The sequence below is a fragment of the Chenopodium quinoa genome, unplaced genomic scaffold, assembly GCF_001683475.1.
Source record: "Chenopodium quinoa cultivar QQ74 unplaced genomic scaffold, ASM168347v1, whole genome shotgun sequence".
NCBI classification, from domain to species: domain Eukaryota; kingdom Viridiplantae; phylum Streptophyta; class Magnoliopsida; order Caryophyllales; family Amaranthaceae; genus Chenopodium; species Chenopodium quinoa.
Window position 1 is genome coordinate 74,777 of NW_018744092.1, and position 22,945 is coordinate 97,721.

A 22,945-nucleotide genomic window follows, 5' to 3' on the forward strand; every position below is an offset into this window, starting at 1 on the left:
TTTGGTATTGTTTTATAGGAAATTGCGAATTTGGAGAATTTTCCCATATTTATTGGAGCCACTACGAGCATTGGAGTAAGGTTGCCTTCATATGACCACATTCCGAAGCCCAAGACCGGTTGGAGTCATCAAATCGGTGATTAAGGGCTCGGCGAAGAAGAAGAGTCCGGGACAATGAACCATGTTTCAGAACCCAAAGAGGAAATGCGAATTGGGCTAAGAAACGACCCAATTGAAGAAGTCCAAGTTCGCCCGAGAGCTCGCCCGGTTGGGAAAGCCCTCGCTCGAAGGTGCGCCCGGCAGGGCGAGGAAGAAGGAAGAGAGTTGCTGCTCGCCCGAAGGCGCGCCCGGCAGGGCGAGATGGCGCCCGACCGGGCGCGTGTTTTTGAGATCGTTTAGCGACTTTTAATCTTCGTTTTAGCTTAGGTTTTCTAGTTAAGTATAAATACGCTTTTGTTAAGGAGGTTTAGACTCTCTCGGACGCTCCTCATTAATTAATTTCTAGATTTTGGTTTTAAGCTTTGATGAATATTCTTGTTTTCTCTCTACACTTTTGATTTATACAATTCATCATTTCCGTTTATTTTGGGTAACGATTTATTCCCCTTTTATTTTCAGTAATTTAATTGCTTTGATTAATTATGCTTTCTTTAATTGCTTTGCTTAGTTTAGATTTAAATATGCACAAGTAGTTTTATTTCTAGGGTTTATGGGGATCCATAAATAATATGAAGGGATAATTTATTATTGTTGACTGTCAATGCTTGATTGATTTCCTATTGATTGATTTAATGCTATGCAATTAGATTTGCGCAGGTTTAATTGTATGAGTTATGCAATATTGATTCGAGATTCGAGAGATGAGAATTGATGTTTAGGCTTAGTTTCAATAGGCAGGTTAATTTATAAATGGTTAAGTCAAGATTCGAGAGATGTGATTTAATACCGGTAGATTAATTTTGTGATCGTAATACGTAGCGAAAGCCCTTTATGATCTGATTAATTTATGCATTGATAATTGATTGTTGTGTTTTTACCCTGGAATATTGTTTATTGGTGAACCTATACCCTAGGCCTTTTATTATTGTTTTCCTCCCTTACTCAACTTGCTTTAGTTTAATTATTAGTTTTACTCTCATTAAAACAATTTGGTTACTTGATAATTTAGATTATATTAATTAATTAGGAATAGAAAGACTTGTTTCCCTGTGGATTCGACCCTACTTCCCTATCTATTTTAGTTAGTGGTTTTAGGAATTACTTTTGATTAGGTGATACGACTTTAGCCTGTCACTAAACAAGCTAAGTAGCTGACTACACTCATGAGTAATGACTATTTAAGCTTCTTGATTGATAATTTCATGAATTTCTTGCTTATCATTCAGTTCATTTGTTTGGATATTCTTGAAGTTCAGCTAGCAGGCTTAAACCTACCATGGTAGAAATATTTTGTTACATCAATGAAAAAAAAAATGAATACTACACGCATCATAAAGCTTGCCAACTCCGTATTTGAACAAACACTATTTGTCCATCAACAAGGATTGAACATTGTTAGAAATTCTTTGCCCCATCCTAAAGCTCAGGGAATACCTCAAAGCTTAAGTGTCAATGAATATAATTTTGCCCAACATTTTTCAAAGCATTAATGTTAGAGCATGCCATTGTTCATGCTAAACCGGCAATATCATTTTCAGCTATTATTTTTCTATGAACGAACATACGGGAAGAACATTTTATTTATGAAGAAGAATCCAAAATTACAAAACAGAACCAATAGGTAGAGCCTGGAAACTTCATTGCACACAGAAAACGGTACAAAAAAGAAATGAATTTTACAACTAATGGATTTACTTATCAGTAATATACACTACATAAAAGGCTCATCTAATACCAGCAGAACAGCCTTCTGCATTTTCAAGCTACGCAATATTAACATAAACCTTATGTGGAGCTCTATGGTGAACGACGTATAGTTTCTGCATACCAAATTGTTTTCAGAAATAGATCCCTGAACATGTGGCAACTGCAGTTAACTTCATTGTCAACGATTAGTGAAGCTCGGAATTTACTCTATGTACATGAAAGGGGGCTACCTAAGTGTATTGTTAAAGATCCAAGGAAATGCCTAAAAGAAATTTTTGTCCACTTAGTGTTGTATTACAGACACAAAAGAGAGTAGAACACTAATGGAATAAATGCATTGTCGAGTTGTGCTGTATAAGCCTCCAGCAAGCCACTTGCTATCACTGCCAAGAGAAGTGAGCTCCAATTCTGCACAATTTTCAATCACCCAATTAGCCAAATCTGATATGGTTATTAGTAGATCCATGCATTGTCAAAGAATGATTGAATAACAGCTAAACTTGTTGATTTTGTTGACAATACAAACCTGTATATATCCAGCCGATGCAAGAAGTGGGAGGAGAAAAGAGCACGCTGCCATGACTGATGTTATACCAGCAGCAGTCCCTTCAATAGTTTTCTCTGAACGACACATCCGAAGACCATTAAAAAAAATAAAAAGTTCAGAAAAGAAATCTGAAGTTCAACCAATGGACAAATGCAACTGAGCATAACAACTTACTGCCAGACTTGCTCCACCTCAGAACACCATATTTATAACCAACCATTGATGCCTACAGGAAAGAAACAACATCAGATATCTAAGTCGGCAAAATGCAGATGTTTAAGCTACATCATGCCCAACCACTTCACTTAAAATTCATTTTGCAGGCTTTCTTTTCCTCAAACTGTCTTTTCAGGTTCAATAATCAGCACATAATACTAAAAGACGATTAGCAGTTTTGACATATCTTCATTAATATAAAACTTACCATTGTATCTCCAATTCCAAGGCTCAAAATGCCAGCAAAGGGTGCAAGTGGACGATCATTAAATCCAGAAGATATCCATATAGGCAGCGCACATCCCAATAAGAGAGAAAAGTGGCTAAAAGAGAAGAATGAACAAAAAAGGCATAAGTAATTACTAACTGGTTTACAGGCACACCTCACAACAAGAATTTCAGAATTTTCAAAAAAGGCACAAGTAATTAGTGATCATGCGCAAAATGGACACATACCTCACAACAAGAATTTCAGAATCACGATGGTCTGTAAAAGCATTCATGAAATGATGGATCATCTCCCCAAAAGGCCAAATTCTCCATACCTGCCTATAAAGATTATGATTAGACAAGTAAACTGATGATTAATACAGCTCAGATCAGGTGATTGAGTGCTTGAAAAGTTGAAAGTTAAACAATTATGTCAAATGAAAATGTCTCTAGTGCAAAAACATATTTTTTTGATAATGATGACAGCCAATACAGCAGAACTTGATACCAATAAGCTGCCAGTACAATGAAAAAAGAAACATATTTAAAAGACCCAGAATTTAGTTTGGCAAGTTCATGAAACACTACAGATACCCCAAAGAGGGAAAAAAAAAGGTTGCATGATATGTATAGCTACCAGTCTACCACGGGATGCATCCACCATGCAGAACTCTGAAAAGAATTTCATCATACAATTGTTGAGCAAGGGGCCAGAAAAAATAGAGGTCAATTCATCCATAATTTATAAAAATGGTGAACAAATTATCTTATATATAATGCCTATTGAGCTGTTCAAAGCATCCTATATAATTAGTATCTTTAGATTTTCGCCAATTTCTGGTGATCTTCAGTCAATGTAGCTCATATCTGGCACATTTACAAGGCCGACAAGATTGATATTCACCTGGTAGTGTGGGACTATATGTTAATAGGCTTTGGGAAGAAAAAGGGGTTAGAGTCGTTAGACTAACATTTCAAGTGTTTAATAATTTACTTTTAGCAAGGCAAGTTTGGAGGCTAATTATGGTTTTATGGAACCTAGTTTACTAATTGGACGTGTGCTTAAAGTCATTACTTCCAAAATCCAAGAGTGTGGAAGCTGTGACAGGATGTAACCCCAGCTATAATTAGAATAGTATATTTAATGCTTATTAGAGGGTCAAGAGGTTGAGGTGACATGTAGTGAAAGTCTCTTCCTAAACCTGATAGATTAGTAGCAGAGGAGCACCTAGATGTGAATTGAGAAACACTGAAAAGAGGGCTTATTACTTTATAAGAAATAATTGTGATGTGGCTGTTAGGGATGATGGTGCAGTGGGTATGAGATTGCTATATTACTTTATAAGAAATTATTGTGATGCGGCTGTTAGGGATGATAGAGTAGTGGGTATGAGATTGCTAACAAGGGAAATATGGTGGGAACTGGCTGCAAAAGTGGCAAGTCATTTTGAGCTCAAGGTTTGTACTCCACTGTAGTTTAGCACCTTGTTTGGATAGAAGGAAATGGAAGGAAAAGAAGGGAAGAGAAAGGGAGGGGGACAAACTCTCTTGTTTGGGTAAAGGATTGAGGTAAGGAAGGGAAAGGAGAGGGAGGGATCTATTTTCCCTCTCTCTTTACTAAGCATAATCCCTCCAAATTGGAGAGATTTGGAGGGAAAATGGAGTTCACCTCTCCCTCCCTTTCTTTCCCCGTCCCTTCCTCCTATTTCCCTCCCCTTCCTTTCTTTCCTTATTTGCTATCCAAACAAAGCGTAGATGTAATCAATTGTTTAAAGCATTAGTAGATGCAGTAAGAACTTATTAATGAAATGCACCCTTTTCCAAACAAAAAAAAAGGGTTTGAAGGCAAGATTTCATGGCCTTACCTTTCTCTGGCCTCAGATATATATATATTTTCCCTATATTTTTTAGTTTAAAAGTTTGGTCATTGTCTCATGATTCTATGTGGCTCCATTTTACTTGTCACTTCTCACCAGTTACCCAGCAGAGCTGGGTAAGCCAGTTTCTGCAAGGAATAGTCTCATGACTAGAAGCATTGCTATTATTGTATCTCATATTCTCATTCTTCGTGAATCAATAAAAAACTTCCCTAAATTTACCTTCAAAATCATTTTTGTTTACATTTCAAGAATAATGCAGCTTCTTCCAAAGAAAGATGAAATGAATTAAAAAGGGACCATGGAAATTTGCAAATTGAACTTACCCGAACTATTTCCAGGACTAAGAAAGCTGCCAAAGCCACACCAAAAGCAAGATTAAGAAAATTTGGCTGGAAAAAATTAAAACAAAAATAGCATCAGACATTGTAAGAAAAAACAGAAATTAACCAATCAGCCATAACACAACAGAATCAACCTGAAGAATAAGCGCAGGAACAAACATAGAAACAGCCATTAGATGATAATACTTTCGCAGAAGAATTCGCTCCACCTTACTACTCCTTGAAATATTATAAAATCGATGCACTGAGATACAAATTACAGCCACCCAGTAGATGCACAATGATAACCTCTTAAGAGGCTCAGAGAAAACAAATTCGAACACCCTGTTTCAAGGCAAATTTGAAGTCAAGAATCAGCTGAAAATTTTGAAACCTTTGCACGATTAATTCAGCCTAAAGCTGCTTCAATAAAGTACAGTAAACATTGTAAACCAGACATACACAAGTAGGAGAAAAAGAATGCATTAATACCACCATAGAGGATGCACTTGAAAATCCTGAACGAACTGCACCCATAGTGGAATAACCGCAGCTGAACTAACAGCCAGCAAAGTAAAGAATAAAACTGATCGCCCATTCTCATTCCAGATCCTTGCATTATAAGAGCTTAAACTGATGAGGCGATTGGCAATTTGAGCAGAAACTTTAAAAAGTAAAGGAAACAGAAGGAAGCCAAGTAGATAACCCTGCAACAAAAGTTAAAGTAACAAATATTTAATGTTGTAGTAGTGTCTTCTCATCAACCTAAAGTCCTAAACCACATGCCAACTCAGCGTAAAAAAATAATAATAATAAAAAAAAAAGAACAAGTATACCTGAATGATGGTGCTAATCTCACTTCTTTTAATGCTATATCGCTCATCAGCCTCTGAAGGCATCAAGTATTGTACAATCTGATCAAAAGACGGAACGGCCTTTACAACAAATAATTGGCAAAACGGTTCACATTACTTATAGAGCAAGTGTAGAAACCTTCACAAGAGTAGACCTAAGCATGTCTCCAAAATATGTAGTAAGACCAACAGTCACCAAAAGTGCTTCTCCTACAACATTGAATGAACAACAATAATCAATATATAAAAAAGAAGGGTAGCATGTATATCCCCTTATAGTAATACCCTAGACAAAAAATCTACATTAAACTTCTGCTCACAAAGAAATATATAGAGATAATATTTAAAATCCAAAGCTTAAAATATTAAATGAGCAACTTATAATGCATTCAAATGATAGACCATATGGAATAAGAATAGCTAGTTAAGGGGACAAATAATTTGAAATGGGGGAGTATACATCTACAGCTTCAGAGGGCCTATCACCCAGTGCTAGTGTCCTTCCCAACCCCATCCCTACTCTTGAAATTAACCAAGGTGTGGACACCTCTAGAAATATATTCTCAAAATTCAACCACAATTCAATTCCCTGCTATGAGCTTTTGCTCGTGATTCTTTGGCTTTGTTTCGTAGGTGTTACACACCTTTAGCAGCAACATTGCTACCCTGGTCTGATTTTCTTGATGAATGAATACTTTTTTGAAACCATAAATGGGCATATTAAATTCATCAAGAAACTAATAAATAATATACATCTTCAATTATCGGAGCTTCTTAAGTTTTCAACATAATATATTATGTGGCCACAATTTCTCTATTTACTAAAGAACTCCCTTAGCAACCATCTAGAATAAAAAAAAAACCCTCCCCGCTCCCCCCCCCCCCCTCTCAAAGAGTCATACGGAATCAATCATGAGAAGATGTGTAACTGATTTTCAGCTAGTCTATGAATGGAGCAATATTACTCAAGCATTGGATAAATCTCCTATGAAACCCTCAGTTAAGCTAATATACCAAAGTTACCAATTACTTCTTGTAAAGGTCCTCATAGAAATGGGATTGCTTGAAGAACTTGTTGGTTTCTTCTCTAACTGTATGATTACTGATTGGATTTTTGCACTGCTAACATGCTCTTTTTGCCAAATTGTCACATGAGAAGCACACTGGTATTTCAAATATTAAAAGCACAACCCAATCTAGGATCAAGCAATCCTGTGGTCCAGAGTTAGCCAAGTGGTTCAGATCGAGTATATATATTCAACAAAAAGATACGGGACGTATAGGGGGCACTCAGCACTGAATAGTTAATACAATGAATCCTTCAGCTAGTTCTCATATTTGATTCTTAAATTTCAAACTCTTTCTTCCATCCTCACTACTCCATTGATAGTGTCTTCTCGGCTTCTCGCACTCATCAATTTGTTGTAATTTCACTTCTTCAAAAGTGCAAGTTATGTGGTGATCAATCTGAAGCTAAGTGGAGCTTGAAAAGTACAATTAGAAGACATGAGGATTCAGCACAAAGAGGCTTGTAAGATTTGTAACTTACTAACTTATACAATTTGATACAATTGTGTACCATGGGCCAAGAAAAATTCTCTATTACTTCCTCAGTTCTTTTTCTACTCCAACATATACCTTTTTCAAAAGTATCATCTTAATTACAACATTTTTTAATTTTGGATAGATTTGACACCCAAACAGACTTTCTTGCCCTTAACACCCACTTGTTAGGTTGTTATCTTACTTGCTTTTACATACATGGGTATAGTGGCCTGTGGCGACATGGCCCATTCACACCACTTATCCCTTTCCTTAATTTGTGTGGCCAACCCATATGTTGCGATAAATAACGAACAAAGGAAGTATGCCAGTAGCTAAACCGAACCCATCAAACTCCCAGTAGGCGCCAGTGTGCCACAGCAAAATGCTAAGTCCCAATTTCTAAAATAATTATAAAAGATATTCCAAAATACACACATTTTATATAACTTAATAAGAAATACACTAGTTAGATGGTCAAACAAGCGTCTTTCCTTGTTCCAAAACAAAGGTGGAGAAGTAACATGAACAAGATCAGACAAGCACATACCTATGGAGGCACATGAAGGGAAAGTACAAAGAATGTGTTGAATCAACTTCACTGCAGCTACTCCATGACTCAACATCCACATAAATATAAGTGTGAAGTGCAACCCTGAAATAGAAGGAGATCAAGTCATACAGTCATATATGAGCCAATAATCAAATACACTAGACACCCATTAAAAAAAAAATAGAGTGTAAGAAAGGAAACACTGTCCTATTAACCACAGACGATTTTATAACCTTCATTTTGCACAAAAAACAAAGTGTTGGTCATATCCAAGACATACCATAATTAGATTCTTCAAATGGGAGAATTAAGTACACTAATGCACCCAATATTACAAATGTGAAGGTGCACTTTAATGCAACTCTGCTACTGCTTGAATGCTGAATGACCACACCAAGAAAGAGAAGTACACTGAAGCAGCTAATATATGTAGTCCAAAATAGAAACTTCTGGTACTGAAATTCTGCACAACATGAGAAGATTGACAGCTTAAATATTGGATGCACAAACAAGTAATTCAAAATAAATAAATTAATTAATCACAAATCAAACTACAATTGCTTATAGCAGATCACGAAATCACAAAAACAATAGGCCCACAATTCATCATGGAAACTTGATCATTTGGCATTTGCTAATTATCCCCCTTTAACATCCAAAGGAGAAATTGAACTACACATTTGTAAAAAGAAGCTGAATTCCATATTTGACCATCAAAATTTATGTTCTGAATGCATACCAAGAAATGACAAATTAAGTGTCTTCTTCTTTCAAACAACCGAAGGATCGACATGTAAAATTTGACCTTGGTGTCATGTTTTGTTCAAGAAATTGGCGAGAGTTACTAGTTATTATCCATCCATCTACTTAATTTCCATATTAATCAATCCAAGCTATAGGTATAATTAGAACTTTACCCGGCCCGGGCAAAAATGAACATAAACACAGCTCATAATTATATGTTTTCTACCATTCTACTTGTATGCATACATACTCAATAATTATACAAGACACAAACATTTAGTTTTGTATAAAGCAGCCAAATTTACATATGCAAATTTTACCATAACTCAAACATGAATTACAAAATTACCTGCAAGTGCAACTTCCTGCAATGGTAATCCTCTAGATAGCTGAATCAACTTCGAGAACACGACAGCCGGCAACGTAACGGCTCCCAGCAGAATCCCTGACGAGGCACCTGGCCTACATAATTCAATCAATTATTCCCAGCAGAGTTAGATTTTAATACCAAAAACACATTTTACTCAACCTTGAATTTTGAATTAGAATCAAAACCCTAGAAAATTAAACAAGCATTACAAAATCAAAATTGAATTGAGAAAATGACCTGGAGCTGAATTTAGGTTTGGATGTAGAATTTTCGACGGAGATCTCGACAAAGAAGGCGGAAAAAGCGAGAAAAGCGAGAGAAATAGCTTCAAGGAGGAGGAGAGAGAAAGGGGCGGAGTAAAGAATACGAGTGAGGACAAGTAAAACGACGGCTCGCTCGCCGTTTAGCAGCGAAGAAGCCATTAACGCCATTGTTGTTGCAGAAGAGCTTCGTTAATTTATGTAATCCGCCATTGTTAACGAATTAAGAGGAGAGAGAAAAGAAAGAGGGATTTTGGCGCGCACCGAGTTGGAACTCCGACGGATCGAAGATTGAAGAGAGAGAAATGAAGGCTAAAATTGTGAGATTGAAAACCGCGTGATTGTTCGTTTGTTGGAGTGATGGTGACGTGTGGTATTACATGATCCCACCAATTATGAAGCGCCATGTCGGATTTGTTTGGTCATCCAATACCAGAATTTTAATATTTGAGTCGTTGGAGAACTTTTCACCATTCTAGATTAAAGCTTCAGCGTATAAGGTATTGTTTGGTTGACTAGATTTTTAATGGGCATTTGAAGTTTCCGAGAATTTTATTTCGGAATTCTTATTTGGTGGACACTAAAATATGAAAATGGGGCAATGATAATGGAGAATATTGCTATGTAACTTGCATAGAACGACGTTAGGTTGTAAGACATAATCATAGGTAATTGGGGTCTTACCGGTCACTGTCTTTCAAAATCAATGAAATCATTCAACCGGTATTCCATTGTTCGCCATTATATTAATTTCATCTAAAATTCTATCAATTTTTTTCTCTGAACTTCAATTTCATGGCGTTTTTGTTGTTTGGGGTTATGGATAGATTTGTGCTCTTATCGGAGTCTTATTTGATTGATTACCCGGAGTTCCTCTTCAATTACCTAAATTGACATCGAGTCTTGCTTGATTGATTACTCCCAGATGTTGATCATCGTCGTTGTCGATTCTTTGGTTTAGTTGTGCTGGCATGCCATGCGTTTGAGTTGTGTTTGAATTACTATTGGGTTTGAATTTTTATTTGAATTGCCATTACTCCTAAATTGCTATGTGTATGTGAAGTTACAGACAACATTGTATTTGACGATTGTGGTTATTTGCATGTAAAATTTCAGATTTGATTACCAAAAATTGGTGTTTATACCAAAAATGTTAGTTGTATTTTGTGGGAAATCATGTGCGATTATATGTTGCGTATGTTATGGCAATTGTTTTGTCATTGAATTTAATTAGAAATTTGAAGTATTCAAGTTATGAGCTGAATAGGGAAATGTATGATTATTTGTAGGTTTGAAGAAATTACGACAATTTAGCCAAATTCAAGGCCTTTTTTTAACATACCTTTGACAGTTAGGGTTAACAGAATCACCATCAATGATCGACACCCACCGGAATATTGTAGGGTTGTTCAGAGTGTGTTCTGGACCACACTAAACCGCTAACCAAACCGCAATTTGTGGTTTGGTGCGATTTGTAAATTGCGGTGCGATTTCCAAAAATGACCAAACGACACTTTTGCGGTTTGGTGCGGTTTCCATAAGACCAAACCGCACCACAAACCGTTATACCAATTTTCTACTATTTCTATTAAAAAGTATATAAAATAGCTTTAAAAAATGATGTAATTTTTTACTATTAGTTAATTAAAAGTTAAAAAAAGAGTTTAATATTTAAATTATATACTAATAATCACAAAATAAACTAAAGTATTTTTTACGGATTTTTCACCAAATACCACTGAGTTAATGCGTAATTCACCATATACCACACAAAATTTTCTAATTCACCAAATACCACTCAGTTAATGTACATTAACACAAAATGCCATTTTTGGTAACTGTCATTAACGCCGTTAGTAGTTAAGGTTAATTGTGCCACGTGGCAGCTTGTAATTGGTTCTTTTTAATATTATTTATTTAATTAATTAACTTTAGAAAAATTATTAAAATAAATTTAAATAAATAAATAAAACACCACCAACTGAACCATTGTCGCCCCCAGCCCAGCCCCAACCCCCACCCCGACCCGCCTGGTCCACTTCCCGGCTAGCGGCGACCATCCCCTTCCATCGCCGGCGACGATTTCAAAAACATCACGCTGTCGTTCGAACTTCTTCTAAACCCCGACAAATTCAACCCCAAAATCCCCAGAAATTCAATAGCAAAACCCCAGAAATCCCCAGCGCTGTCGTTCGACCCCCAAACCACCAGCGAATTCAACAACAATATCTCGATAAATTCGACCCCAAAACCTACAAATTTGACCACTAATAGAAAGCCCCAGCAAATGTGAGGCAAAACCCCCTATATTCGAGCAAATTAGAGCCAAAACCCCCTATTTTTCGAGCAAAAGATCGACCCAAAACCCCCACAAAATTCGAACTATAAAAACCACATAAAATCGACCAAAAATACCCTAAATTCGAGCAAATAATAGTTGAAAATGCAAATCAAAAGCTAGTAAATTTCGCCCCCCAAAAACCCTAGAAATTTCGGCCAAAAATCGGAACAAAATTGTGAGAGAATTTAAGTTTGTGTTTCAAATTTAGGGTTCGTTTAATTTTTCGCACAGATCTAAGCAACAACAGGTGGCTGAAGTTGAGATCATCGCCGGTGATGGAAGGGGATGCATGGTCGCCGCTAGCCGGGAAGTGGACCAGGCGGTCAGTCGGGGTGGGGGTCGGGGCTGGGCTGGGGGCGGCAGTGGTTCAGTTGGTGGTGTTTTATTTATTTATTTATTTTTAATAATTTTCCTAAAGTTAATTAATTAAATAAATAATATTAATAAGAACCAATTACAAGTTGCCACGTGGCACAATTAACCTTAATTACTAACGGCGTTTACCAAAAATGGCATTTTGTGTTAATGTACATTAACTGAGTGGTATTTGGTGAATTAAAAAATTTTGTGTGGTATATGGTGAATTACGCATTAACTCAATGGTATTTGGTGAAAAATCCGTATTTTTTAAAATATATTCATAATTTTTTTTTTAAAATATGGCTAAACTGCACCGTACCGAACCACATTTTGCGGTGCGGTTTGGTGCGGTTTGAAAAAAGTGCAAATCGCAATTTTGCGGTTTGGTGCGGTTTGGGATCCAAACCACACCGCGCGCGAACACCCCTAATTGGTGGACATAAAACCGCCTATGAACGACAACCACCTTAATTTAATTAAACAAAACACTGATCACGAACGACATTAGCTGCAGAGCTTTGCCATCATCTATCACTCTTCAGGACGCACAATGAAACACCTTATCTCAAAGCTACAAGATTCTACTGTGTGTACGTGTGTACCTCGCTTAACTCAAGTAAAGTTAAGGCATAAAGTCCTAACATAACGTCTTTTTTTCTTCGTCAAGTTATTTTTCCCTCAAATCTAGACATGTGAGTGGTTAAATAATTTTGTACTCTTAAATTGTGATTCCCAAGACTTTTTTATTACAATACTGCCACTTGGTAAAAGTTAGGAGATTAACTTAATTAGGTAGTGTTTGGCCAAGTTTTTCAAAGTGTTTCTCAATTTAAGAAATAGAAGCTTGGCCAAACAAGGAATTTTTAAAAAATAGAAACACTTAATCAAAAAGCCCAAAATAGCTTCTAGGGAGTGTAGAAGGAGAAGCACCAAATTGTAGCTTCCTCTTGCTGTTTCTGGGGGAGCTACTCTACCCATTTTATGTAACTTTTTTTAAGACAAAAACACCCTCTATGTTTTGCAAATTGACCTCTAATATCCCATCTAAATGGAAAAAAAGGATCCATCTTCTCTCTCATAAGTTTATACTTTCATCAGTCCAAACTCACATCCCAATACATCCTTCATCAACACCGGTAAAATGCAACCGTGACCTCCCTGACCACCGACGCCACCTTTCCGACCACCCAAAAGTGTTGCTGTTATTGTGGTTGTGGTTGTGGTTGATGTTAAATTTTCTATTCTTGTTGCCCCACCAAGTAGCAATTACGTACAACATGAGTTTAATTTAAGGTTGTTTTGATTTTATTGTAATGTACTGTTGAATTTGATGTTGCAACTACTCCTCAATTCACCCACATATTACACGCACTAGGAGATCTGCTAATGAGGTGAACAATTGCAATTAATGTTGATTTTATTTGGCCTCATTGTTGGGTTCGACATCTTCAAGTTGAAATTGGATTATTCTCCTTCTTGTTAATTGCTATAAATTATCTATCATCATGTGTCTCTGATTTGATTTTCATCATGTGGCACTAATTTGAGTATTTAGACGTTTCAATTGTTGAAATATTAAATTTAACTTTGATGTTATAACTTATTATAAACAACAATGTGTAAGAAAAAATTTCTAATTAATTGGGCCAAACAGGTTAAAATAGTTTTTGTTTCTTATAATCACTTTTAGGGGCCGTTTGGTTCGTAGAGAGGAATCACAATGGAATGCAGAAAGGGAATGGAGAAGAATGGAATGAAACCCTCAAAATTAAGCATGTTGTTTGTTTACAAAAAAAGAATGGGAATCACACCACCATTGCACCACCACATCACCACCACAACACCTATCCTTCATTTTTTTCCACCTTCTCCAGCCACCCCACCGCCCAACCAACAGCCACCCCCAAGAACCCAGACCTCCACGAACCCAAATCCAAACCCACGCCACCACCAAGACGAAACCCACCGATAGCCACCACTACGGCGACCCCCTTCACAAACGTAGCCCCCCGCCGGCCATCTCTTTCCTTCGAACTCCCACCTTGACCTCGTCAAGAGCAACGTCGATTCTTGTGGGAATGGCGAGGTGTGCTGGAGGTGGTGTTCATCGACGTGTGTGGGGATGGAGTGGTGGGTGCGGTGATTTTTGAAGGGCGAGTGAGGTGGTGGGTCAGTTTTCTGGTGGTTTTGGGGAAAGGGAGGTAGGATGGGTGGGTTATCTAGTGGTTTAAGGGTAAGGGAGATGGGATTTTTGGTGGTTTCCGGGAAGAGGGGAAAGGGAGGGCATTGATGGTGGTGGTTGGTGGTCAGTGAAGGGCTGGGGTTGATGGGGTTGGTGATCAGTGAAGGGTTGGGGTTGATGGGGTGGTCGGCGAAGGGCGGCGAGGGTTCGGTGAGGTGAAGTGAGTTCCGGCGAGGTGCATCCACTTGATAGGGTATGGTGGTGGACTGGTGGTTGGGGAATGGGAATGCAAAAGGTAGGGGGGTGGGGAATGGGTTTAGGAGAATTTTGGGTAAACCCAAAAATAAAATGGGGGAATGGAAATGACAAATAAGTGAAAACAAACACTAACAAAGGGAACCATTCCCATTCCCTTTCCCCATTCGAGCGAACCAAACGGCCCCTTAATTCTTTTGAAACCAAATACTTCTGCTTCTGGCAAGTGTTTTTCTAGAAACAGTTTCTGAAAAACTAATTTTAGGAAACAAAAGTTATTTTCCAAAAGCTTGACCAATCAACCCTTAGATTTCCTCAATGAAAATTTATGGGAATTTTTTTTTTTTTTTATTTTTTTTTGAAACGAAATTTTGGTTTTCCACAAAATATGGTAATTTTTTTTAAAAATAATAAATCAAAAAGAAATGAGCCAATCCACCTTAGTCCATAACTTAAGGGAGGTGATACACATAAAATTGTTGTATGTTGGATTCACATACAACACCAATTAAAATTTGACAACTCATCATTAGCTAAAAAAATTAGAGGGAAAATTAAGAGGGAAAAAATTTGGTTTATGGCGCCATTTACCAGAAAAAGGCGGAAAAAATTTTATTGGCACCAAATAATTTTTCGTGTTACTAAAAAAATATTTTACGATACTAAAAAAATACGATTTTGTTACTAGAGAAAATAGTGTCCTAATTAGCGTCATTAATGAAGAGAGATGTTTAATATAAGAATCGAATAATACTTCATTTGACGATATTTAACAAATTACAAATCAAAAAAATTATTATAAAAAAACCAATGAAATTATTTTTTCATGATCTTTCTATAGACATCCATATCAATATATTTTCGAAAATGTTATGAAGTTAGACAATTTTAACCTTACTATAGTTTGTTGTTTTATTAATAAGTGTTAGTAATTTGTCATTACGGTTACTACAAAAATTTCAAACATACCAAAAAAGTACAGATTATATTTTTACACATATTACATACAAAGTAACCGCAAAAAATTTAATACATGTTAGATACAACTAGGTTAAAATCTCGTGCAATGCACGTTTGTTAAATATTTTTGACAATAATATTACAAAATATAAAGTATATAAAAGATATTCAAAATTATTTCATTTGGGTATATATAGAATATGATTGTCAAATTGGAAAGAAAATACATAATAATTACTTAAAGATTTTGCAAAAAAAAAAAAAAAAAAAAAAAAAGCGAAAAAAACGGAAAAAAATTTCACAAGGTAATGACAAGTGTCATGGAAGAATTTGCTTTTAGTATAGGTTAATAGATAGATTATACAACTATTAGTTGTTGTACGGATTAATTCATACTTTGAGGGTTTAATTCATTCGTTAGATTAAAGGTTTTCAATCAAATAATTAAGAGTTAAAACGAAATCACGAAAGGTTACACGCAAATTAATGTCACTTATTACTAAATACTCCCATGTGTTTATAACTCTCTCCTTAAACATAATCTTGCATTGTTACCATTTTTTGTGGAAAATTACAGATTTGAAAGTGCTATTTAATAAGTTTTTATTTGATAATCATATAAGATACATAGTTTCATATACTTTTTTCTAAACCTTCTTTACTAGTTTATGTGGGAGATTAGAAAATTGATAATGATTAATGAACCTAGGTTTTATTTATGAATTTCGTTGTTTGAGTTTTTAATATTTAATATTTGTTTATGTGACATTTGACTTGAATATTTTTTTTTTAATATTGTTATTTTAATGTGATACTCATTATTTACAATATGATTACATCTATACATAAATATATTATATCGCATACAATATATGCCTTAGTCGTTTTGCGTGTTGTCCTTCATCTACATTTTTAACTTCAAGCTATCCAATTTCCAAACAACAATAACAATAAATGAATTAGAGGTCTTAAATAATAATGATAGACATTGATTTTCCAATTATAAGATGAAATATGAATACATTGTTGTAAATTATGATTCATACATATGTGGATTCCACACAATTATTATCATTTACAACTTATTATTGTTAAATAATCATATGTGTTTACAATTTATTTCGTTCATTAATAAGAATTGCGTTACTAAATAAGTTGGTTTAATTATTTTTAATTTGATTTTATCATATTTACGGATACTAGTTTACTCATATTAAATATGTGGAAAAAGGCTAGTTTTCTTATAGCATAAATAAATATAAAGTGTTAATAAAAACAAGTGTTAGATACAAAGTCTTAATATAATAAATACAAAGTGTTACTAAAAAAAGGATGAATTATATGCTTATAGTATCAATAAATACAAAGTTTTAACAAATACAAGGTTGTTACTAGAAGAGTATTATTTTTAAATTTAAAGTTAATTATCACATATTTTAGGATACTATATTTGTTGCTTTCGTTACTAATTTACGTTAAAATAAGAAAATTCATAGAAAAGCGGTAAATTTTTTTTTTGTTTTGAAAAAGGGAAGAATTATGTGTTTGCAAAGGATCGAACTCGAAACAATGTTACATTAGTGCAGTTTTATATTCAGTGTTAGTAACCAAAATTGCGAGACCTACAATCTTTGTCGATTCTAAAGAACAAATTCAAATCATTTGTTGTAAATATAGCTTATACTACATATTGGAGGGTTTAATTTTTTTTTTTTTTTAAAATATGAGTTAAAATTAAATCACAAAATGTTACACATAATTATTTTCACTCGTTCCTAAATACTCTCATATGTTTACACCTATTATTAATCATAATGTTGTTACTAGAAAAATATTTCGAAGAAAGGTGCAAAAGTCATAAGATGAAGGGTTAAAATCAAATAGTGAAAGGCTAGAAACAAATCACTTTAGAATACATACAATCATTTATGCTTACTATAAAATCGCCTATATTTCTACATGTTCCCCTAATCAACAATCATGCATGGTATTGAAAATGTTTAAGTTTGTAAAATTATGTTTGACTCATACGAAGGTTAATTAGTTTCGCATAGCATGATGTAATCAACAATAATCGTTGTATATGTACTAACACGCAACATTACTTTGCCATTTCAATTGTTAACATCAAATTTGAAATATTATTGAGGCCTTTGAGAGTTCAATCTAAGTGTAGTAAGACTTAATTTATAGATTCGAAGATTAAATAAAATAATGAAGAGTTTAAATCGAATCACGATTGGTTACACACTATATAATTATTGTCACTTATTACTAAATATCCCATATGTTTACGACTTATTTCATTAGTAATAAATTATTACTAAAAAACGTGTCATTTATGCATAGAATGTATAGTTTTGGATATTATATATAAATTTTTTGCTACCAGTTGATTATGTGATTAAGTTTATTATACTAAAAAAACATTGGGATAAAGGATGGGATTCGAATCCGGTCCAAATTAAATGTGTAACAATTTATGAGCAGTGTTAGTAACCAACATTGCAAGATATTCACCATGTAAGCATTTTGCAAACAAAACATATTATTCTTCCATGCATCGTCGGTAATTAATCACGTACTTACTAAATTAACGATTTTTGTTACCAATTAATTTACAAAATTATTGCGTTCGTCATTTTGTGGGGAATTTCTTCAATTTCGACGTTCTTATATCTAAAATTATATGTCTTCCACTATTCACATTCTTATGTCCCTTGAATCTCCTTTATAATGTAAGCAATTAAATCTCCTTTAAAATAATATTGTAAGCAATTAAATCTCCTTTAAAATAATATTGTAAGCAATTAAATCTCTTGCATTTATTGACTAATTAATATTTTCATCTTTTAACCCTTTGAAAATAATATCTAAATTATTCAACTTGAATTTTAATGAAGAACAAAAATATGGGAGGGATTTAAATTAGTATTAAAACATAAAAATAACATTATAAAGATTAATTAATTAATGCCATATGCAAGCCAAAAATTGTGTCAGGTGGGTGCGATGCCTCTAATCTATTACGAAGTAATATATATGAGGATTAATACTATTTTTTAATCCCAACTTTGGATTATTCCTCAATAATCCCAACTTAAGGTGGGTTATCATTCTTCATACCCAAATTGGTTAACAAAAGTCAACAACCTTCTATTGTAGGTTGTTGGACACGTGTCGCCACGTGAGTGGTCCATTTTTTTTTTAATTTTTTTTTACTGAACCAATTTTTTTTTTAATTTTTTTTAAAAAGAAAAAAACAGAAAAAAAAAATTTAAAAAAGAAAAAAAGAAAAAGGAGTTTGTTTTATTTTTTCTTAATTTATTTATTTTAATTTTTTGACGTAATTAACATATGACATGTGTCGCCACGTGAGTGGTCCATATTATTTTTACCGAATCAATTTTTTTTTAAAAAAGAAAAAAATAGAAAAATTCTCTTTTATTTTTTTTCCTTTCTCTTGATTTTTTTGATTTTATTTTAATTTACTTTTTAAAAAAGAAATAATCAGAATTTTTTTTTTAAAAAAGAAAAAAACAGAAATTCCTTTTATTTTTTTTTCCTTTCTCTTGATTTTTTTGATTTTAATTTACTTTTTTAAAAAGAAATAAACAGAATTTTTTTTTAAAAAAGAAATAAACAGGAAAAAGATTTTTTTTTGTTTTTTTCTTAATTTATTTGATTTTATTTATTAATTTTAATTTTTTTGAAGCAATTAACATGTGACACGTGTCAAATAATTTTTAAATTTTTTTTACCCATTCATCAGGTTACCGGTTTTTGAGATTGAAGAATGATAACCGACCTTAAAGTTGGGATTATTGAGGAATAATCCAAAGTTGGAATTAATAAAAAATAAATTGGTGAAAGTTGGGATTATAAAACAGTATTAATTCTATATATGAATCTTAGATTAATTTACCACTCATATCTAAATTGATGAATAAAATATATAAAAATGTATATTAGACTATTAGAGTGCCATGTTTGGATGGAGGAATGCACCTCCTATGTAATGCTCTTGCTGGATAGAACTCCATTTTAATGAACTGGGTTCTGTCAATACATAAAAAAGTGTGTTTACCAACCAATTTTTTTTTGAAGACACCAACCAAATTAATATTGAGCAATGTTTGAGTTAGAGAATGAGAGTGGTCCATTAAAGGAGGGATGGAGTACATTTTAAAAACAATTTTGAGGTTACCTACATACAAAGAGATATGTAAATTCAGAAGGAAAAAAAAAAAATCAAGTTCACCATGGAAGACAAATTTAAGGAGAGAAAAATATTTTGTTGTTTCATGGAAGACAAATAAACAGTAGAGTTTTTTGTTTTTTCTTATTTAACAAAAAAATAAATTCAGAAATTAAATTTGAGCATTGAAAATGACAAATATTTTGAATTTTAAATATTATAGTATCAGAAATGTCATTTTGAATTCAAATTAAATTCAAAATAAGTGGAATTTGGGGCCCAATTTGACAACTAATAAAAAGAAGTCCATATCAAATACTCCCTCTGTCCCTAATTTTTTGCCCCATTTAACTGTGCACGGTCTCCAAAATGCATATTAAAATGTCTATATCTTTATTTCCATACACGTAAAAATTATAAAAACGTGATATTAATAAAAAATACAATGAGACGAATCTAACAAGACCACTCATGACTACATTATCTTTTATAGATTAACGTTAATTTATGGTCAAAGTTTTCAAAGTTTGACCCCAAAAATGACAATGGGGCAAAAATAAAGGGATAAGGAAGTAATATGTAGCCTTTCTCATAACTAACTCACCTATGGGCTGTTTGCCTGTTTGGTACTCGTATGTGGGATTTTGGGTTGGGAATGGGATTAATAATCCCTAGTCTTCATAAAACGTCCTGATCCATTTTCAATACGCGTTTAAAAACGCAATACATTTTCGAAACGTTTTTGATACGATACGCCGGCGAAAATAGGCGTTTTCCGTGCAACAGAGTGCACAAGCCTGCACCCCTCCCTCCCTCTTTTTATCGTACTCTGAATTCTGAACTTTATTGAAACAACTTTCTCTCCTCCATTGAAACAGCTTCTGAGGTAAAGGTTCTTTTTTATTTTTTATTATATTTTTATTAATCATCGAGCATCAGTTTCTCAATCTACTGTTAATTGTTGATGCTAATTGTTTCTATAATCAATTTAGGGTTCTTCTAAGGTGGATTATTGAACTATTAATGTATAAATGTTGAACTTATGAAAAGATTGTTACAAACGATTTCGTGGCTATAATTTTACTGCTCATGTTCTTAAGGGAGAAGAATTTAACGTAATTTTTTGAGCTTAGTTTGATAATTGAGTCAAATTAGGTTGTTAATGTGTTGCAGGCTCTTGTTTATAACCCTATAATATTAGAGAATTATGGAAATGGAATTTTTCTCCCAGGCCGAAGGTGGCCACCCCTCATGCTCTTGCTCAGGGAGGACCTTTTAACAAATCTTTACTCGTTTTTATTGCAATTAATAACAATTGAGGTGTTGAGGAAGTAGAGTAGAGCTTTAGAATTGCTACCTATTAAGGTTAGACCATTTCAATTTTTTTAATCAACCCTAAATTTAGAACTGCTAGAGGAGTGAAGAGGGTTGAAAATGCTAAAGACCCAATTCATGGAAAATCCTTGGATAGTGGGGAGTTAACTTCGTACCCCCCGTTATGTTAATTGCTATATAAAAATAAAAAATGGGAGAATATTTTTGATTTGATGAAGAAACGATTTTGTGCTCTTGTTTGAAACCTGTACCTGTGGAATTGCGAAATTTGGAGGCTGTTAGGCGGAATTTTAAAGATTGGTTAGTTAGTAGCATCTTTTAATGAATTTATTGAGCTGAAACCCAATGCTTGATCCTAAGGACCTTTAACAATAAAAGGTGGGAATCGTAGGATTCTTATTTCTGAACTGATTGGATTATTATCTTATCTAAAAGGCGTGAATTAAAATTTCTCCTTTTATTCTTGGTTGTCCTGCCTCCTGCGTGATATAATCAGTTAATCACTCCTATCGTTTTGTGTGATTGGATTGAGCCGAAACCCAATGCTTGATGAGAATAATGATTTGTACAAGATTAAATTCAACTGCTAAGTCAATGTGGTATTTAGGGTGGATGGTAGTGTGCAATATTGCTGTAAGAGTATAATATTTGTGATCCACAAATAAATGGGTGTGGAAAGAACAGTTGAATTTGGAAGTAGATTTAAAGCAATAATGTTCTTCATAGTGAATTGAAATTTGTGTAATGTTCACTGGGGCTGCTTACATTGGTCTGTTTACTTGGATGGATGAATTGAGTCAAAGTTCGTTTTAGGGAATAATTTTAAGTAGGACTTGAAGTGACTACACTCATTCCTTGATTGCATTTGACAATGGAGTAAATATAGATCTAGATGTCACTATGTCAGTTTAATGAACATCTGCAGGGACTAGTACTTGGGTGGTGTGAGAAAAAGGAATACACTATTAATTGGGCTGATTGTGCTGTGTACTGTAAGGAGCGCAATCCCTCTTGGTGCTGGCTATTTACATCAAACAAAAAAAAATAAAATAAACCACAGCAAAATGTTCATGTCCAACCTGATTACCGAGTCTCGGACACATGGAAAATTTTCACAAAAGTAGCCGAGTCAGACGCATGGACATGTGTATGTGTCCAACCCTAGCACGAGCCCGATTAACATAGCCCATCTCTCTACACACAACAAATTCTGTACAATTTGATCCTAAGGACCTCTTACAATTAAAGGTAGGATTCTTACATTAACAACATTGACTGCTTATTGTGTTGAATTGGAAGGTGTATTACTTGATTTGGTAAAACTTGCTGAACTCATTGGATTATTATCTTATCTAAAGGGTGTAGATTGAAATTACTCCTGTTAACCTTTGTTGTCCTGTGTGATATAATCAGTTAATCACCCCTACCATTTTGTGTGATATCAGTTTATTACTCTTACCATTTGTCCTGCATGATATTCTTCTTCTTTTTCCATCCAGGTATCTAGTTTGAAACAAAAAGGCAGACAGTTGAAGAAAATCTAACACAGTGAGATAGTATTAGCTCACCTGGACAAACAAAGGATGGCAGCTGTTATGAAAAGATATGTTCTAAAGTTATTTATATCCTTGAAGTACATCACAGCAAATGTAGTAGATAGGAACAATGGGAAGATTGTTGCCACCGCTTCTACAGTTGAGCATGCTCTCAAAAGTTCACTTGAGTGTGGTCGGTCTTGCAATGCAAAGGCAGCAACAGTTGTGGGAGAAGTTTTGGCAAGGCGTTTAAAGGTTGAAGGTCTCGACCATGGACAAGGAAGAGGGATCCATGTAAATATGAATAAGGAGGTGGAGAAAAAAGGCTTTAAAAATCGTACCAAGGTGTGGGCTGTTGTGAACGCACTGAAGGACAATGGTGTTAAGGTCGTACTCGAAGACAGAGATGATGTCTAA

The 22,945-nt window shown here is 34.3% G+C and overlaps 2 protein-coding genes across 2 annotated transcripts; one reads left to right on the forward strand and one right to left on the reverse strand.

Annotated features, from left to right (window-relative positions):
* Positions 1-1,721: 1,721 nt before the first annotated feature.
* LOC110691721 (dolichol kinase EVAN-like) lies at positions 1,722-9,869 on the reverse strand. Its single transcript, XM_021868654.1, has 14 exons — positions 9,340-9,869; positions 9,082-9,194; positions 8,269-8,451; positions 7,986-8,090; positions 6,033-6,103; positions 5,876-5,953; positions 5,532-5,746; positions 5,195-5,384; positions 5,043-5,108; positions 3,086-3,174; positions 2,838-2,952; positions 2,588-2,639; positions 2,393-2,487; positions 1,722-2,274 (listed from the first exon to the last, which is right to left on the reverse strand). Exons 1-14 carry the CDS (start codon positions 9,531-9,533, stop codon positions 2,161-2,163), a joined length of 1,680 nt encoding a protein of 559 aa, XP_021724346.1. The 5' UTR covers positions 9,534-9,869; the 3' UTR covers positions 1,722-2,160.
* A 12,707-nt stretch (positions 9,870-22,576) lies between these two features.
* On the forward strand, positions 22,577-22,945 carry LOC110691675 (50S ribosomal protein L18-like). The gene has a single exon (XM_021868614.1). The coding sequence runs from the start codon at positions 22,577-22,579 to the stop codon at positions 22,943-22,945; it is 369 nt and encodes a 122-aa protein (XP_021724306.1).

What these genes read in the sequence shown, in the direction of transcription:
- LOC110691721 (XM_021868654.1), bottom strand. Translation starts at nt 9,533, where the DNA reads ATGGCGTTAATGGCTTCTTCGCTGCTAAACGGCGAGCGAGCCGTCGTT. An exon ending in GCAGGAAGTTGCACTTGCAG is followed by an intron (nt 8,452 to 9,081) that starts GTAATTTTGTAA and finishes CATGTTGTGCAG; the next exon opens with AATTTCAGTACCAGAAGTTT. An exon ending in TAGTCCTGGAAATAGTTCGG is followed by an intron (nt 3,175 to 5,042) that starts GTAAGTTCAATT and finishes CTTTATAGGCAG; the next exon opens with GTATGGAGAATTTGGCCTTT.
- LOC110691675 (XM_021868614.1), top strand. Translation starts at nt 22,577, where the DNA reads ATGGCAGCTGTTATGAAAAGATATGTTCTAAAGTTATTTATATCCTTG.